The 12614-nt window shown below is 36.3% G+C and overlaps 1 protein-coding gene across 1 annotated transcript in view; it reads right to left on the reverse strand.

The window, feature by feature from the left end:
• LOC114268838 (putative nucleolar protein 5-2) overlaps nt 1-520 on the reverse strand; it is a 4628-nt gene extending 4108 nt beyond the window's left edge. Inside the window, exons 1-2 of the mRNA XM_028210070.2 lie at nt 383-520; nt 115-216 (exon numbers count right to left, since the gene is read on the reverse strand). Of these exons, the coding sequence (XP_028065871.2) occupies nt 115-192 (78 nt within the window). The 5' untranslated portion in view covers nt 193-216; nt 383-520. The remainder of the gene's footprint in view (nt 1-114; nt 217-382) is intronic.
• Between the last annotated feature and the right edge of the window lie 12094 nt (nt 521-12614).

The following is a 12614-nucleotide window of genomic DNA, read 5'->3' on the forward strand; positions in this document are numbered from 1 at the left end:
TAAGATATACACCACAAACTCATAAAGCTTGAATCCCTATATATATTTATGTATATACATGAAAATTTGTATGTATTATATGTGAGAGAATATGAACAGCTGGGTTGAAGTTACCTCAACTTTGGAGAGTTTCCCTTCGTCTAATACTTTGAAAAGGGCAAAGCCGGCTGGGGTTTCGAACAGCACAATCATTGTTTAAGCCCCCCAAAAACACACCTGAAATTAATATACAACACACAATTATCTTCTCAATTAACCACCACATCAATATCGTAACAGCGATCATACAACACAATCTTCACAAAGTAGAGAGATAAAGAGACAGAGAGAATGTAGGTATAGAGATGAAGGAGAAGACTCTGAAAAACCCTAAAATGCTCACCGCTTCTGTGCTGCGTTGGAGAGAGAGAGAGAGAGAGAGAGAGAGGAGGGTGCAGGGTTAAGAGCGTTGCTTTGTCCAAATACCTTCTAATTGTTTAAAGGGTATGGATTCGTATTAATCGATGCGGCTCTATTTATTAATTGTAATTAAATTTTAAAATTTATAATTTATTTTTAAAATTATTTTACTCTGTTATGTTAATATATATATATATATATATATATATATATATTAACATTTAGTAAAATATTGAAATAAAAATGAGTATGAAAGATATTTAAAATATAAAATTTGTTATAAATTAGTAATTATATATATACAATATATTATGTAAAATTAGGTCTCGTTTGGCAAGTGACTTTTCTAGTCAAAAAGTCAAAAAGTCACTAAAAAATTAAAAAGCCAACAACTCATAAAAAAAAATCAAAAATTCTCTTTTCTCTCTTTTTTTTTCCACATCTTTTCGTAAAAATTCAAAAGGTCATCCCAAACATACTAATTTTTTTTAGCTCATATTTTAATCAAATAGCCAAAAAATTATTAAATTAGCCTGTTCCCAAACGAGGCTTTAGTTTGTGTTATACATATAAAAAAATATTATATAAATTAGTATTATATATTATGTAAATATTTGATAATTGGTTAAAATATTATTTAATTTGTCAATTTGCCTAATACTGTCAAAACCGCGATTTATCAATTCACCATTCCACGAATCCGCTATTTGATTTGTAATTTTATTCAGACCGCCTGAACTATACTGCACATACCCCCTAATAAGGAATGACAATTTGAGTTAGTTCAGATAGGTTGAAAGGTTGTTTAGTTGTGCAGCCCGTTTCGTTTGGAAACATGTTATTTTAGTAATTTTTTTATTTTTTACGAAAAAAATGTACAAAAAAGTAGAGAGTGATGTGATAATTTATAGTGACTTTTTGAATTTTTTTGCTAAAATATTTGGTCCCTAAACGAGTTTGTCTGTTTAAGCCCGACTTGAGTTTGATTCAAATATTTTATCTTGTTTATTTTTGTATTTTTATATAATCTACATTAATTTTAATCCATTTAGCCTTATTAAAAGAGAAATTAGTGGAATCATATCAAAACTGTAAATTTATTATATTTTTTCTAAATCTCAGTGATGGTGAGTATGATTTACCCTATCTATTTTTTAACTTCTACCCTTATCTCACATGTTAATAAATTAAAAAAAAAAAAATTATGCATTTTGTATAAAACATTTGTGTAATAAAACAATTCTAATTTTTTCTTTAAAACTTGCTTAAGGTGTGTTTTAATTTAATAAAAAAAATTGGGTTTTAATGGCTATGAAACCTAAAATCATCTCACAAAAAATTGTTGAAAGATCTAACAAGAGATAAGCTTGGACCTGCAAAATAAAACATGATTCATGCCGCCCAACTGGTGGCTTCCTGTCTGGGATATTTCGTTGATAAACTTAGGAATGATCCACCATGAGAGAACTATAGGGTGTCGCGTGTGTATTGTAAGTAGTAATCTTCCATTTATAGAGGTGGTGGTCCTGACCTAGCTAAGTTATCTTATGGACATGGAGGGTGTTTGTTTGGAATTTTCTGACCCAACTTATAACTTCTACCTTTTGAAAAGTTATTTTTGACAGTTTGGTTAAACTTATTTCAAACAGTTTCTGATTCTAACAACTTATTTTAAATAAAAAAAAAGCTAATTCTGAGAAGCTGCTCACCCCTTACTTCTGATTATCAACTTCTGCTGTAGACATGTTAATTTACGGTTATACTCTTAGATTTTTTTATTTTTTATTTTTTTAAAAATAGAAAAAGACCCAAATAGATTATAGAATATTATTATTATTTTTTATAAGAAATGTAGATAAGTAGTGAATAAAAAAAAAATTAATTGAAAAAGGTACTTCACAGCTTATTTAACAAACACTATTCAGCAACTTAAATCTATAATCCAACAGTTACACCAAACAGATTAACAGTTTCTGATTAAAGTCATAATCTATCATCTGTTAAGCTATAATCTATAATCTATTTTAACGGCTACACCAAACAGGGCCATTTTGGTTGGGCTTAGCCCATTTATTAGGCCTTGTTTGGGTTAGACCTAAGTGAGTAAATTTTTGGAGCGCGTATGAGCCAATCCTATTGACCAAACTTATTTATCTATAAGTTTTTATTTTTTTATTTTATTTTATTTAATTTATTTTTTGCCAATGACTACCACTAGCCCCTATATCCGACCACTGGGGACCACCTTTGACCTTTGGTTACTACGTTTGGTGGCTGTCTCTAGCTGGTGATGACGACCTCCGACTGTAGTTTTTCGTAATATTTTTCCAGCCATTTTTCAACGAAAACGACATCTATTACCGTTGGAACAATCTTCTGTGTAAAATAAATAACTTGAAACAAATAAAAATAAATTACATACAGAAATTATTTTATCGAAATGTAAAAGTACAAAAAAATCAAGTCGAGTGTGTAACACTCTATCCTTAAGATAGATTCGCCCTGCTACGGTACTTACGGATAAATGGCGTCTATCTTTCAAGATATAGCGATCTTCACAAATTGTAGTAGCACTTTAAACAATTTGTTCGGCGAACAAAACCTGTGTTCTAAACTCTCTAAAATTTTTTCTATAAAACTAGTATGTAAAATAATGCAAAGAGAGCGAAAATTCAAAGCAAGAAGAGAATTTCTGATTGCCGAACTGCTGGAAATGATGTAGTATTTATAGGCAAAATATGTGATCACAGGTATAACAGGGATGAACAGATCTGTTTTCAAACTGGAATAGGTGCAATTCAAATTTGAAGAAATCTGCTGGCAATTTTGGACAGATAACTGCTGGGCAGTTAAAATCTGTTAAAATAGTTTAATCTGTTTAGGAATTTTCAGACTGGAAGAGGTATAATGTTGGACATAAATTTAAATTCAATTTTGGCACAAAATTTAAATTAATTTCATTCAAAACAAATAATTTTTCCTGCAAGAATTTTCTGAAAAAATTCAAATAAATTTTGTTCAAAAATTAATGTTAGAACCGACCCGACCCACACCTCGCACCCGAACTTGGCTCGGCTCAGTCGGCCAGTGGCGCGCACGTGTGTGGTGGTTTAGGTTAAGGTTCGCTTTGTTCATAACTCCTCCCTTCTACAAACTTGGAGTGCACCTTGGGGCCCAACCTAAGTTTGTACACCTAGAGCTTATATACTCACAAAATCTCACTTAAAGTTTCAATGTAGGACAAGTATTGCAAGGAAACCCACATTTAATTCTTTAATTGTCCAGTCCACGAACCCGAAAACAATATCAAGTTCCCATTCACTCATAAATGTTTTGATGAACCGTCTTCACTATGTGACTTGCCATGAGGCAAGGAACACATCACCTCTTTGGACCTACCCCAAAAGATGTATGGGCCCCACTCAAGTTTGGGCTTAAAGTTGGCCCAAAATAAGCCTATAAAAACAAAATTTCAAACAATCCCCCACATGAATGGAATTTGACGGAGAAAAAATGTAACAACATGATTTAATTATAGAGAGTTTAGAAATTGAAAATATTCTGCAAAGGATAAGTAGCTTTTGGTTTTGAACATTCCTTTGTGAGACACTATTAGATTTACTAAGACAATAGAACTCACACAGTATATCACCAGGCACAGTTTAATTCTCACTATGTGTTCATTTTGGCCCTGAACAACCTGGTCTTTCATAAATGCTCTAGAGAATTGTAGCCCTCCACAAATCTCATAGAACCGGCCCAGTGCACACTCATATAGGTGATTCTTTTGAAGAGTATCTTGCCATACTCCATTAGGTATACCTAGATATAAGAATCATTAAAAGTATTACTTAAGCTAAAACACTGCAGACATCACTATTTCATCATAGAAATGGATAGGAGTTTTGACTCCCCAGTAATCCTTATAAGTCATATACAACTCGGTTGTCCCTTTGAACCTATATCTTGGGATCTCTAGTCAACTAGGTTGGGTTGCCGTTGTGGTAACTCTTATTTAATAGGCTTAAGTCCCATTCCCCTCGATGAATTTTCAATTAACTCTCAGCTAATCCTTTGGTTAGTGGATTCACTATATTGTCTTTAGACTGCACATATTCAATGGAAATAATTCTGTTAAAGAGTAGTTGTCTCACGGTGTTATGTCAACGACGAATGTGTCGTGACTTACTGTTATACATATGACTCTGTGCTCTACCAATTGCTGATTGACTATTACAATGTATGCATATAGCAGGTACCGATTTTGGCCACATTAGAATATCTTTAAGGAAGTAGCGAAGCCATTTTGCCTCTCATCAACTTTATCTAAAGCTATGAATTATGATTCCGTAGTAGACTTAGCAATGCAAGTCTGTTTGGAAGATTTCCAAGATACAGCTGCACCACCAAGAGTAAAAACATACCTATTGGTGGATTTTAAGTCTCTAGTATCTGATATCCAGTTTGCATCACAGTATCCTTCAAGTATTGCTAGATATCTAGTATAATTTAACCCAATGTTACGAGTAAATCAGAGATATCTTAGAACCCTTATAATTATTTTCCAGTGTTATTCTTTTGGGTTACTCATATATCTACTTAATTTACTTACCGCATAAGCTATATCCGGGCGAGTGCAGTTCATCAAGTACATTAAGCTTCCAATAATTTGGGCATACTCTAATTGAGAAATACTTTCTTGTACATTTTTAGAAAGAAACAAATTAACATCCACAGGTGTTCTAGCAAGATGATCATCATCTTTGCTAGATTTATCAAGTATTTTCTCAATGTAATGTGATTGTGAGAAAGCATAACCTTCTGATGTTTTAGTAATTTTCATATTAAGTATTACGTCAGCAATCCCCACGTCCTTCATGTCAAAATGTTTATTCAACATTTTCTTTGTAGTTTTAATCATGTCATTATTACTACCTATGATGAGCATATCATCCACATAAAGACATACTATAACATAACTCTTGCTTGTGTTTTTAATATAAACACATTTGTCACATTCATTAATTTTAAAACCATTTGACATTGTTGCCTTGTCAAATTTCTTATGCCATTATTTTGGCGCTTTTTTTTTAAAATCATATAATGATTTAACCAATTTTCACACTTTCTTTTCTTTTCTTCGAACAGAAAATCATTCTGGTTGTTTCATGTAAATTTCTTCATCTAACTCACCATTTAAGAAAGCGATTTTTACATCCATTTGATGAATTTCTAGATTATACAAAGATACAATGGCAATTTAGCATTCTAATGGATGTTATTCTAGTAACTGGTGAGTATGTGTCAAAGTAATCAAGACATTCTTTTTGTCTAAATCCTTTGACTACAAGTCTTACCTTATATTTGTCAATTGATTCATTAGCTTTCATTTTTCTTTTGAAAATCTACTTATATCCAAGAGGTTTACACCCTGGTGGTAAATCCACCAATTCCCAAGTGTGATTTTGCAGAATGGATTCAATTTCGCTATTTACAGCCTCTTTCCATAAAGGAGTTTTAGGACTGGACATAGCCTCTTTAAAAGTTAAAGGTTCATTTTCTAATAAAAATGTTAGAAAATCTGGACCAAAAGATTTGGAGGTTCTAGCACGTTTACTACGCCTAGGTTCCTCTTCCCCATTTTGATCTATCTCTTGCTCTTATTCTTGATCTTGTTCTTGATCTTGATTAGTAATGGCATCATAAGATCTTTTATTAGTACTAGTCTCTTGTCTAGTCTTGTTTGAAAATATATGTTCAAAGAACGATGCACTCCGAGATTTAATAATAGTATTTACATGCATTTCGGAATGTTCTGACTTATAAATCAAAAACCGATATGCACTACTATTCTTGGCATAACCAATGAAAATGCAATCAACGGTTTTAGGACCTATCTTAGTCTTTTTAGGACTAGGAATAGCTACTTTAGCCAAACACCCCCACACTTTTAAGTATTTGTAGGATGGTACTCTCCCATGCCACATTTCATAAAGTGTTTGCTTCACTTTCTTTCGGGATACTTTATTAAGTATATAATTAGCAGAAAGTATTGCTTCTCCCCACAAGTTTTGAGATAAACCAGAACTTATTAACATGACATTCATCATTTCTTTTAAAGTCCTATTTTTCCTTTCAGTAATTCCATTTTGCTGAGGTGAGTAAGAAGCGGTGGTTTGATGAATTATTCTATGTTCTTTACAAAACTCACCAAAAGGTGATTCATATTCATCACCTCTATCACTTCTAAGTTTTTTAATTTTCTTATCAAGTTGAGTTTCAACTTCATTCTTAAATTAAATGAAAGTTTCCAGTGCTTCATCCTCGGTTCGAATTGAATAAACATAACTATATTCAGTATAGTCATTTATGAAAGTGATAAAATATTTTTTCCCACCTCTAGTTTGAATTGATTTAAAATCACGAATGTCACTGTGAATTAATTCAAGTGGTTCGGTACTTTTTTCAATTGAATGAAAATAAGTTTTGGATAATTTTGCTTCAACACAAATTTCACATTTATGATTTAAATCAATGTCAAATTTAGGTAAACATTCCATATTAATTAATCTACGCAAAGATCCATAATTAACATGTCCAAGTCTACCATGCCATAAATTTGAAGACTCAAGCAAGTAAGAAGTATTTTTATTAATAACAGAGGGTACAACAGTCATTACATTTATTTTGAAAAGGCCATCAGGCATGTAACCTTTTCCTACATGCATCCCGTTTTTGGTAAGTACAAATTTGTCACTTTAAAAAACTAGCCTAAACCCATTTATACTCAATAGAGCTTCGGAGACTAGATTCTTGCAAATGTCCGGTACATGCTGCTATTGTTGAGAGTGAGTTCCTTTCCAAATGTCATTTTCAGAATAATCTTTCATTGTCCTTCAACTTTAGAAGTCGAGGAGTTGCCCATGAAAAGTTGTTCACTGTTGTCCATTATAGAATAAAATGTGAACATTTTTTGTCGGCACAGATATGGCGAGTAGCACCAGTGTCTACCCACCATTCTTTAGGATTTCCGACAAGGTTTGTCTTGGAAACAACTGCAGAAAGATTTATGTCTTCAACACCATTAGAAATTTTATCCACTTCGGTCATATTGGTTTGAACAGGCTTCTTGCTTGATCTTCCTTTGCCTTTGCGCTTGCTACGGCAATCTTTGGCCCGATGTCCCTCTTTGTCACAGATGTAACACTTGCCATTGAACTTATACTTTTTAGTTTCCCCTCATTTGGACCCTTGTGTAGAATTTTCTCCAGAATACTTCCATTTCTTTGCTTTAGGAGCATATTCCACCACATTTGCTTTAGACTCCATTGGATGCTGTAGACTGCCTGAACTCACTCCGCGCGCGAGGGCGCGAATTGGGCTCATAGCTACTACAGTTCGGACTCCTGTCACGGTTCTAAATCTAATCTCGCAAAGTGCAATGTGAGACTGATAAATCACCAAAAAATCCAAATCCGACAATTGGTTTTCGAAAATCAATTTTAATCAAAAAGCGCCAAACATGGACTGCTTTTCCAGATTTCAGAGTTGCTACCTAAATATTTTATTTTTGAAAAATTTAGGAAACCCTGACTCTTGCCTAAGGCTACGTGTCCATCATCACCAAAGTTGCTTCGTCTCGGGAACTTGAGTATGAGAGGGGAAGGTCCTGAAATGAGCACCCTCGCTCGCCCGATCAAAGATCGGCCTCTACTAACATGATATGTTATTTTTGAAAACACATGTGTTCGTGTTTGATTATTAGCTAGCTTACTATGTGATGCGCACAAAATACAGGTATAGACCAAATCGCTTAAGTTGGAACAAAACATCTCATGTTTGTTTTTTGAAAATGGTTTGAAGTTGCTACTTGCAAGTAGGCTAAAACGCGGATTTGCCACCCTTAAGTGGGCTTAAAACTCACACTTCGATGAATTATTCCAATTCAAGCAATGAAGCCTTCATCCACAGGCATTTATGTAGTTAAACACTTAAGCAGATAGCCTCATGGCAAGCATGCTGTCATGGCAATCACTTACATGCATGCAAGGATGCTAAAGCACAAACACTCACAGTGTACTCCAAGCCAAAACAGAAGCTAGTTAGTAATCAATGCATGATCCTAGCTATGTGAACAATGCCTAATGCAACACATGCAAAATGCAACTAAGTAGGCTCGGCTATCTAAGATGGCATATGAATGCGACATTTGATATATGTATTCAAAGAAGTGTATTGAAATACAATGCGGTTTGAATGATGCGCCGAGCGTGGTGCATGCAAGACAAATGAATGATGCAAACATGCAAAGCATCAGGTATGCTTATTGAAATATGTCCTAAACTAACTACTGAAAGTGGATAAGTAAAAGGGAGAAAGACGCGGCATTGGAAGACATTCACATACACACGCACACTTATTACAACATTTGCCCTCTCGATGGAGGGTCCGAATAAAATGAAAGCTAACTAGCTACGCTAATTAAGCTAACTATTACAAACCAACTAATTAACTAACTATTCAAGCTATTTAATTATTACAAACCAAATTGAATAACTAGCTAATCTAAGCTAATTAGAATATTACAAAAGCACTAAGCTAAATTAATTACAGCATAGGTAATTAACTACAACTAGCTAACAAAAGCGATAAATGGCCTCGCGGGTGAGGGATATATGCATGCTCGGTTGCGTCCTCCCGGAAATCCACCGCCTTGCCTCAAGACGCCTCTGTTTACACTCTTTTGAATCTTTGAAAATTACACCGATTTCCAAATTGCTTCTTTTTGATCTCAAGAACACCTTGAGGGCTGAAATTCCTTATGTTGCTGCAACAGAGCACAGACAGAGGCAAGACAGTGTATTTGCATTTCCATACTCCTTATCATATCTCAAGCTCAAAGGAGTATGGCACTTGACTCTCGAGCCAATAACCAAGCATTTTCAATGCATGGTGGCCAAAGGATCAAGCTTGCGCAAAACTCAATGAATGCACACATAAGACTCGAAAGGCCTCCACCCTATCATGCACAATCAAGGGCGTCGGTGACCGAGAAATGTGACACATTTCATCATTATGAGTACGAAACGTCCCACATTTTTTGTGTTTGGATTAACGTCCGATCCAAACACATGCAATACAAACAACATGCTTATCTTGGCCATGTTTTACTTGATTCATTTTGTTTACACATTTTAGATTACCAATTAGTCCCTTAATCGGTTAAATCCAAAAGTGAGAGTCCTCTAGTTTTGAAAGAGTGAATTAGTGGGATGCAATGGCATATATTTTAGCATTGAAATGACATACTAAAGATGCTAAATCATGCAAGACATGCATGCAAGACATGTTAAAGGCCAAAAACACTAAGGCTAGTGAAGAGCATCACACAAGAGGTATGCAATATCAAGCACAAATGGTCAAACCAGCTATGGACAAACCTAAAACATGCCAAAACAGAGGCTGAAACATGCTGAAATGATAGCCCAAAAGTTTAGACAAACATGCATGCAAGTTGGCTCACAAGCGAAGCATAAGGCCCAAACCTCAAACACAACAAAAGGGCAATAAATGCAAGAACATGATAGAGGTATATGGTTTGAAATAACATGCCAAATGATGCTATGCCATGCATAAGGCTCAAATATGACATGCTAGAGGTCTCAAAGTGCAAGGCTAGCAAAGCCAAATACACTATAGCTATGCAAAGCCAAACATGCATGACCAAAACCACTCAAATCAAACCTAAAGCATGCTAAAACATAGCCAAAAATGTGCTGGAGTAGAGTATACACATGCTAGATCAATAGGCTAAAACACCAAATACACTAGGCTAGTGAACAAAATTGCACTACAAGTGCAAGGAGCATGCAAGAGGCAACCAAACCAACCCAAATCAGAGTTATGACATGGCAAATAATGGCTAAAAACATGATGAAATGGAGCCAAAACATGCTAGAATTATAGGCTAAGGCATGAAGCATATTAGGCTAGCAAGTGGGATTACACTACAAGTGTAAAGAGCAAGCAACCAATGATCAAACAAGCCAAAAACAGAGTTATGGCAAGTCTGTAAAGTCAAAAAAATATGCTTGAACAAAGCAACAAAGAAATAGAAACACATGCTCTTTTGATGGGCCATCAACACATGCAAACAAGAGAAGAGGAGGGGGGACCACCCCCACCCATTTGGGACCTCAAAACCACCTTTCCACCACTGAAATTCCTCTGAGTCTCAGTGGTAAGAAGGCCAAAAAGAGATGGTCCCAAAAGCTTTTAAAAGATAGTAAGAAGCTAAGCAAATAAGGCACAAAATAGTGAGAGACACCCCTTACTCAAACAAAGCCTCAAACAACCTTTTTAAACACTTTAAAACAAAGGTTTTTGTAGTTGAAAGCAAGGCCTAAAATAGCATGCAAAGGTGGCCAAATATGCAATCAAAACAAAGCTTTAAAGAGGGTATAGGACTCACCCTTGAAGCACAACAAAAACAGTAACTTTCTTGAGCTAAAACCAACTTTCAAAGCTCAAATATGACCTCCAAGAACCTCAGCTCAATGATGGTGGTGTTTGGCTAGGAGTCTTTTTGTAAAAGTGTGAAGAAAGCTCACTTTCAAGCACCAAAAGAGAAGAGAGAGAGAGGATTCTAGAGAGAGAGAGAGGGAGAAATTGCTCCTCAAAATTTTGAATCCTTTGAAAGGGAGAGAGAGCTCCCCTTATATAGAATATGCAAGCCAAAGCTTGCTTGAATCTCTCCCTACACGCGTAGGAATGATGCATTCTGTGCCTAACAGCTGGCACAGCTGGCACCAAAAATATCTGTAGAAAGTGAAAAATGGCCGCTGACCACTCAAAGTGGTCGATCGACCACCCCACCTAGTCGACCGACCACCTCAAGTGGTCGATAGGGCAAAAAGGGGGTCTCCCAAGAGAGGAGAATGTGGTGGCATGCTGCAGACCACTTGAGGTAGTTGACCGACCACCCACCCTAGCCAACTGACCACCTAAAGTGGCTGACAAGGGAGAAAAGTGGTCGACATGGGAGAAAAGTGGTCTACACCACTGTTTCTCCCTCTAGGCAAAAGGGGGGGGGGTCTCAGAGTTGGCTTAAAACAAGCACAAAACCAAGAGAGTTCAGAGACTTAGAGGCAATGCGCGCAACCGAAAACCTTGGGGACTCCAAACGAGCGTGAACATGCGCAATCATCGAGCACTCAAACGATGACGTCCAAGTCTTTAGGACGGTCAAAAATGGAGTGTCTACAATTGCCCCTCTTTGACAGAACTCGGAAGTCATGAAATGACGGGAGTGAATGTCAAAGTCCAGAGACGACCCATTTTTGACAAGGCCGAAGACTTAGACAAATAGGCAAGATATCAAATAGATATGCTCACAGGCTGGGGAAAAATGCAAATGAACATGCACGATGCAAGAGCATAACTTATGATCATGCAAAGAAAGCTGTAATGAAACATTTGAATGCAAATACTAGGTACGATAAATGTAACATTTTAAGCAAGCGAATAAGAAACAACAGTCTCACACATTCTAACAGAAAGGATGCAAGAAAATTATACAATTCCCACCACGCGTCACGCGGGAAAGGCCAAAAGTGACTACTGGGGATACCCAGAGTCTCAAACAAAACACCTCTTAGCGTATCACACGCGAGAGAGGGAAAGGAAACACCTCTCAGCATATCACACGCGAGAGAGGGAAACAACACCTCTTAGTGTATCACACGCGAGAGAGCGAAAAACAACACCTCTCAGCGTATCACACGCGAGAGAGGGAAATAGCACCTCTCAGCGTATCACACGTGAGAGAGGGAAAGACAGCACCTCTCAGCGTATCACACACGAGAGAGGGAAACAACACCTCTCAGCGTATCACACGCGAGAGAGGGAAAGACAACACCTCTCAGCATATCACATGCGAGAGAGGGAAACAAAACCTCTTAGCGTATCACACGCGAGAAAGGGAAAGAAAACACCTTTCAGCGTATCACACGCGAGAAAGGGAAACAACGCCTCTCAACTTATCATACGCAAGAGAGGGAAAGACAACACCTCTCAGCATATCACATGCGAGAGAGGAAAACAGCACCTCTCAGCGTATCACACGCGAGAGATGGAAAGACAACACCTCTCAGCGTGTCACACGTGAGAGCGGGAAACACAACACCTCTCTGCATATCATACGCGAGAGAGGGAAA

Source organism: Camellia sinensis, chromosome 2, assembly GCF_055761805.1.
Source record: "Camellia sinensis isolate YWXY chromosome 2, ASM5576180v1, whole genome shotgun sequence".
NCBI classification, from domain to species: domain Eukaryota; kingdom Viridiplantae; phylum Streptophyta; class Magnoliopsida; order Ericales; family Theaceae; genus Camellia; species Camellia sinensis.